Source organism: Meleagris gallopavo, chromosome 1 (assembly GCF_000146605.3).
Source record: "Meleagris gallopavo isolate NT-WF06-2002-E0010 breed Aviagen turkey brand Nicholas breeding stock chromosome 1, Turkey_5.1, whole genome shotgun sequence".
Lineage (NCBI taxonomy): Eukaryota > Metazoa > Chordata > Aves > Galliformes > Phasianidae > Meleagris > Meleagris gallopavo.
Window position 1 is genome coordinate 11171796 of NC_015011.2, and position 7030 is coordinate 11178825.

The window sequence follows — 7030 nt, forward strand, 5'->3', positions numbered from 1 at the left end:
CCGGGGATCGGCCGCAAGCGCGGCCGCGAGGCGCTGCGGCCAATCGGTTCCTCGCTCGTGTCGCTCTGTGGCGGTGTTTTTTTCTTCGAAACGCGAGGAGCTGAGGGAGCGTAGGGCGCCAGTCCGTGAACGCGTTCGTTTGGCCTCCAAAGAAAATGGGGGCGCGCACGGCGCTCCGCCTTCCGCTTTACGCTGTGCCCCATGGCGAGGGCGCGACGCGCTGCTGTGCGGATGGGGCGTCGGAGAACGAGGCGCTCCATCGGGAGCTCGTCGGGCCGCACGTTCTCCTTTCTCTCGCGTTTCTCCTGGAGCTATTTAAAGGCAGAACGGTGCTCTCGTGGCTCCTGTCCTAGACTAGATCCAACCGTTTGTTACAACAAAACGTTCTTTCATAACTGTAATCACATGGCCCCTGATGCATTACACCAAGAGAACTTGGAGGCCGTGCTGTTCTGTAGGAGATGATCAGCTTTTAGCTGCTGTTGGATGTATTTCTGTAAAGTGGTGCCCGGGGAGGCACTTAGTGGTCACGCATGTGGCAAACCTGGCAGTTTCTTTTTTCCTAAGTGGAATTTTTTGCTGTTTTGTGATGGACCACGTAACACTTAGAAAGTAATTGCGGTAATTTCAATTCGGGATCATTTGAACGAAAGCGGTAGATAACCAAACTGCTATAGAGTGAGTAACCTTGTTTTTCAGCTTTCAGGAACAGTGCTTGTGTAGAATTATCACAGCTCCCCGGCTGTCAAAGATAATGAAGAATGCTGCTTTGGGGGTAAAGGTTGCAGCACTAGAGCTGGGGAAATGAAACTGCACAAGAAGCTGGTGGTGGGGGCCTGCTTTGGGTTCCTCTTCCAGCCCACACACAGTGCCTGCTCTGACACATGAAGCTGTGGCTGGAGCTAGTGGGGATCATAGAATGACAGAATGGCCAGGGTTGGAAGGGGCCTCAAGGATCATGAAGCTCCAACCCCCCTGCCACATGCAGGGCCACCCACCACCCTATTTAATACTAGGTTAATAATAGGTTGCCCAGGGCACCACCCAATCTGGCCTTGAACACCTCCAGGGACGGGGCATCCACAACCTCTCTGGGCAGCCTCTTCCAGCACCTCACCACTCTCTTTGTAAAGAACTTACAGGGCAGGGCGGTGAAAAGGCTCCTGCAGGTGAGGGGAAATGTCCTGAGGGCTGTAGGAGACCTGACAGCAAGTCACCCTGACCTCATTTGGAAGGAGGATGGTGGAGCAAACCCTTCTGAAAACCATGTTCCCACACCTGGAGGACAGGGAGCTGGCTGGGACCCACCTGGCTGCACCAGTGGTGGTGAGCGGCTCAGGGTGTGCAGTGAGCAGTGCTGGCGCTGGCTGCCGTGCTGGCCAAGGCCACTCCTGGACACCATGGTCACAGGCCTGCAGGGAATGTTCCAGCCCTCAGCAAACAGACATAAAAACTTAAATCAGGAGAAGTCGCTGGACACTGTAGCACTTAAGAGGGTTTATGTGCATGCAGGTTTTAATCTCTGTTTCTTTAAAGTCAGATACTTTGGAACATCCTAACATGGTGTGGGAAGTGAAGACGAATCAGATGCCTAACGCAGTTCAGAAGCTGCTCTTGGTAGTGGACAAGAGAACTTCAGGGATGAATGAGTCACTGGAGTTGCTGAAGTGTAATGAAAACCTGCCCTCTTCTCCTGGATATGCGTCTTGTGATGAGCACATGGAGCTTGGTAAGCAACACGGCGGGCAGAGGAGGCGAGTTCTGAGGCTTGTTTGGTTGCAGTTTTCGTATGATGAGGTTACTGGGAGCTGACTGAATGAGATGACTGACTTGATGTAGGTAGGGCAGGGAATGTGGCAGGGAATTGTGGCATCTGAAAGTCCTGCTTTACAACCACTTTTCCCTGTAACCTATTTTCAGCTCTGACACACTGGCTTGTTGACTTAAACGTGTTCTTTAAACTTAGAGTTATGAGTTTCTGTTCCTGATTTCCAGAGGAGCTTTTTTTGGCTCAAGAATAACAAACAGAAAGCTCAAGAGCTCCTCCTAAAGGGAAGTTGCCCTGCTTTAGGTCAACTCCTACCAGGCATTCCAATGTAGAGAAATGTTTAACTTGAGTTAAATGCTGGAGAAAAGTAGTGTGCGTGTTAAAAAGGATTGATATAATCCATGCAATATTAGTGCATGTAACTGAAGTGATAGAGTACTAAGAACAACGATACTTAGTTACATGAGACACAGACTGGTTAATAAGCTGGGCTCTCCTTTGTTATCCATATTGCATGTGAAATGCGTAGGTTACTGCTCGGTATTTGCACCTGCCAGGCTGTATACCCAGCTTTAATGATTTCTGAGCTGTTAGATTCCAGTTCACTGGTGGGAACATGACAGATTGCATCCTATACAGCCTGTGATGCTGATTATTTTTAGTGACGTACCCACTAGGACAGAATAGTTCAGTTGTCTGAAGCACATGTGCAGAATTTTGCAGTACAGTTTTGTATCAGCTGGTCAGTAATAAGGAGATTTAATAACCTCTTTACATGACATTTTTCTTAAAATGTTTGTTTGAATGTATGGTAGACCAGAGATACAATGGTTTCTGTGAACATTCTGCGAGTGTTGTGAGTCGGGTTTGTGAAATGCTGGTAATTGTGAGATGAGAAAATATGATTAGTTACTTTGTTGTGGTTGGGTTTTGAATTTTATTTGCAAGTTTCATTGTAAACTAGTATTTATCAGTGGGTGTAATTATGGTAATTTGTGTGTTTGTTTGTAGATGATCTTCCTGAACTACAGGCTGTGCAGACAGACTCTGCCCCATCTGCGCTTTTTCAGCTTGGCACCGATGTTTCACATCAGGAATGTTCAAGGCCTTTGTGGAACCAACATACCTCAAACAGCAATTCAGAAAGTGCTCATTCTTGTGACAGTGGGGTCAACTGGCTGACAGAACTAGCAAACATCGCCACAAGTCCTCAGAGCCCTCTGATGCAGTGCTCTTTTTATAACAGGTACTGACGTTAATTGGAAGTTCTGGCTCTCAGATTTGCAATGTTATGTCTCCAGAAACATTTCCTTCACTCTTCCCACCATCTGCCCTCTGACTTTGAATTGGAGATCTGTTTTAATCTTCCTGTGTAGTACCTTAACTCCTTTTGCAGATGATTGCACACAACTTACTTCAGAATCTGCTGCAAATATCTCTTAACTGCCAACCACAAACGAAGTAGGGTGCTATAAAGATACTCCCTGAGCACAGATCTTAGGGCATTTGCCTCATGTGGAGCATGAATGTGTCTTGTTAATCTCTTAATACTTGTTAGTGTGATGTAATTGGTAATAGTTACTAGTGCACTGATTTCTACTTATTTTTATGAGCTAATTGAAAATCTAGTGGAATTTATTGTTACTGTTTCAGATGTGTAATCTGCAAGTCCTCTAAAGCTGTGGGAAATACTGTGGGATCTTAGCATTTTTCTGGGCTTCCCCTTTTGTCATCTGGCTTTCTTATTCTCTAAGCTCTAGGCTTAGAATAAGAAAATTAAATGCAGTGCTGCTAACAGTAATGCAGCAAGGATCTCAGCATTGTGACAGAGCAGGTGTCCTTAGGTACTCTAAGGATGGAACATTGATTTCAAGATATTGGTGCAGACTTCTCCATTGTGATGAGGAGAAGCCAATGAGGAAGTGGTGCTGTCAGCTGGGTGCTAGACAGGAGCTGTGCAGTGTTGCCTGAGCTTGCATCCTATACTCAATCCGTTCTGAGTATTGCTGTGGGGGATGTTTGTTTGGTATCTGGCTCACACAGACAGAAGTGTTTTCTAATGTAAATATTTCATAGAGAAATTTAAAACTCTGTTGGCTGTCTCTTCTGTCCCACGACTGCAGTGTAGCTGCAGCTGTATGCACAGTAAGTCACCTGCTGTCAATAGCCAGCAGCACTGACAGCACCTTTGAGTGAAGTGCTTTTAATATTTCACAAAAGTACAGAAGATGTTTCTTGGTTATTCAAAATCTGAATGCTGACAGGATATTTGTATGCATAACAGCTGTGGTAAGATTTCATATATGAAATATCATAAAATCAAAGTAGTTCAGTGTAAAGGTAGCTATGTCTTGCATTGCCTTACTCTGAAATATTTTAAAATGCATTTTTCTATTGCAGATCATCTCCTGTTCACATTATAGCCACAAGCAAAAGTTTACATTCCTATGCACGTCCTCCACCGGGATCCTCTAAGAGTGATCCCAACTTCTCCAAGAGTGATTTGGATGAAACACCGGTCAGACACGAAAGGGTGAGATGTCCAAAACCTTTCTAAACTAAATAAAGATGCGTGAGTTAAGGTTTTTGAAGAGAGAAGCTGGTTAAAAAAATGAACTGTTAAGTTTTAAGGTGGATCTTCTGTTAGTATTATCAAGAGCAGACTTGGCCCTGCAGCTTTCCAGTAATTTTTCCTTAGAACAACACATGCTTTCAGTGCTTCTGTGGATAGTTAAAGAGTGATAGCTTATAAACTGCTTGTATGTAAGCCTAGGATGATGCATAAGGGCACAGGTGAATTTTTGAGGATGAAAAAGAAAAGAAAAAAAGGAGGAAAGCACATTTCAAATCAAGTTTGTGAGAACAGGAGTTAATGAAAACAGTCATTTTCTCATCTGCATTCCTTGAATCTTTGTTTTCTTGTTAACATTCCTGTTTGTGTTTAAGGCAGAATTATGACACAGATGTGAATTAGAGAACACTTAGATATGTACAGGACCAGCCTAAAAATGTTGCATGTTAATGTATCAATGCCACTGTGCCTTTTTTAACAGACAAATAGCGAATCGGAGTCTGGTATTTTCTGCATGTCGTCACTTTCAGATGATGATGATCTGGGATGGTGCCATTCTTGGCCCTCAACTGTTTGGCACTGTTTTCTAAAAGGTAAATATGACGTATCATTGGGTAAGGATTTCTTTCTCTTTTTTATGTGATGGCAGTATTTATTAATTTTTTTTTCCCCTCCTTAAAATATCTCTTAGGTTCTCGTTTGTGCTTTCATAAAGGGCGCAATAAGGAGTGGCAGGACATTGAAGATTTTGCAAGATCTGAAGGCTGTGGAAAAGAAGAAAATCTCTCAGTGAGTGCTTACAAGGTAGCCCTTAGTTCTAACACATTCCCTTCAACGGCTGTAGTGCAGTATTGACAGCAGTGTTACTCTGCGCCTTTATTTACTGTGTGGGAAGAGAGGTTGGTATTGAACTTGCCTAGTGCTGCTCACTGTTCTGTTTGAGTGTCTTGGCAAAGAGCGTCTGAGCTGTGTTCATTTAGGTAGGTTTTATCAATTGTTATTTTCATGATAGCACATCTAGAATGTTGCTATTTGTAATATACTGTAAGATGATAAGAATACACTGGTGGTATTACAAACGTGTATGCTTTCCTTCCCTGGAAATTCTGAACTGTCTGCATGTTTACAGGGCTACGGCTCCGATGGTTTGAAGCTCATTTCTCATGAGGAAAGCATTTCCTTTGGTGAGTCAGTGCTGAAGTTGACTTTTGATCCTGGCACAGTGGAGGATGGCCTGCTCACAGTAGAGTGCAGACTTGATCACCCTTTTTATGTTAAAAATAAAGGTATGAAGTACTCCAAGTATACTCGCTTTTATATTAAAATGCTCTTAGGGAAGTAGTTGCAGGTTTTACTTCTGTCTCTTGTTACTCATGGAACTTATAAAAGCAGTGTTGTATCACTATGCTATTTGTGTAAAGAAAAATAGAATTTGAACAAACAGAGCAGTAAAGCTATAGAAATAACTGTATATAACTCGAGGAGGTTTGGTCAAATATATGAGTGGAATGCAGGAAAATGGGTAAGCTGGGGGGAGAAAGGAAATCAGCAAATACAAGAGACTTTTCTGTCATATTAAATGTTGAACTTCTGATGATGAAAGTTTCCAGATTTTTCTGATTTTTCTTTTGGATGAAAGAAACTGCATCAGACCATTTTAATGAAATGATAGCATTTAGACGTGTAGGATTGCTCCAGTTAAGACTAGAGAGATTTGTCTGGCCGTTTGTCTAATTTAACTCTTTACCACTTCAGGTTGGTCATCTTTTTATCCAAGCTTGACTGTGGTACAGCATGGCATTCCATGCTGTGAAATGCATCTTGGAGATCTGTGTCTACCTCCTGGACACCCTGATGCCATTAACTTTGATGATTCAGGTGTTTTTGATACATTTAAAAGGTAATTTTTGACTAAAGTGGCCTCAGTGGTTATTGTGTTTAATGAGTAGGCACCTTACTTAAGTCTACCAGAATTTAAGCGTTACATAGAAGAGAGAAGGAATACTTACGGTTATGCAAGGCAATTGAGAGGGAAAGTGAATATCAGGAAAGCTGTGTGGTTTTGTGCTGTGCTGCACTGCAAAGTAATCTCTTGGGCTAAAGTAACTTTTCAGACTCTGCTTATGATAGTCTCAAACTGATTGGGTAAAGGAATAAGAAATGTATCTGTGCAGATTCTTCAGATGTAATAGGTTAGGTTTAAAAAACATGGTATGGTTGTCCCACAGAAGTGTTAATCAGCTGCTAATGTGTGCTTGGGAGGTTGCTGGGTCCCTGAAGCAGTGGTTCCTAGGCACTAATTCACATACTTTGGCTTTAGAATACAGTATTTCAGCACTTTCATAATTTGTTCTTACTATTTTTGTAAATTCTGCATTTTGTGTTTCTTTCCCAATACAGCAAGTACATCTCACTTCAGACAAAGTTAGAGAAGCTTGAGGTTTGCCTAGCTTTGAGCCTGAGAGTGGACTAGGTGACCTTCAGAAATCCCATCCACCATAAATTATCCTAAGGAAATAGCATTACTCGTAAAGATTTTTCCATGCTCTTTAGACATTTCTAAATGTAGTTGAATGAGTCTTCTCCTATGATCTTAGCTCTTTTTTAGCATCTGATTTTAGGCCAGTTGCTCACCTATATTTCTTACAGTTGAAAAAATGAATTCTAAGTGCTGTTAGCAGTTCATGTCT

General features: G+C 42.7%; 1 protein-coding gene across 2 annotated transcripts; it reads left to right on the forward strand.

The window, feature by feature from the left end:
- Window positions 1–1503: 1503 nt before the first annotated feature.
- LOC100547091 (HMG box-containing protein 1-like) lies at window positions 1504–7030 on the forward strand. Of its 2 annotated transcripts, none has more exons than XM_010723083.3 (7): window positions 1504–1729; window positions 2780–3014; window positions 4169–4301; window positions 4822–4933; window positions 5032–5129; window positions 5470–5626; window positions 6096–7030. In XM_010723083.3, exons 1-7 carry the CDS (start codon window positions 1507–1509, stop codon window positions 6242–6244), a joined length of 1107 nt encoding a protein of 368 aa, XP_010721385.1. In that variant the 5' UTR covers window positions 1504–1506; the 3' UTR covers window positions 6245–7030. The 2 variants fall into 2 exon arrangements, with proteins under 2 accessions (XP_010721385.1, XP_010721322.1); XM_010723020.3 differs by having other exon boundaries at window positions 1505–1729; window positions 5032–5144; window positions 6096–7024.

Bases quoted from the DNA above. Each gene is read 5' to 3' on its own strand.
- LOC100547091 (XM_010723020.3), top strand. From the start codon at position 1,507: ATGCAGGTTTTAATCTCTGTTTCTTTAAAGTCAGATACTTTGGAACAT. The intron at 3,015-4,168 runs GTACTGACGTTA...TTTCTATTGCAG, and splicing joins CAGTGCTCTTTTTATAACAG to ATCATCTCCTGTTCACATTA. The intron at 4,934-5,031 runs GTAAATATGACG...AATATCTCTTAG, and splicing joins TTGGCACTGTTTTCTAAAAG to GTTCTCGTTTGTGCTTTCAT.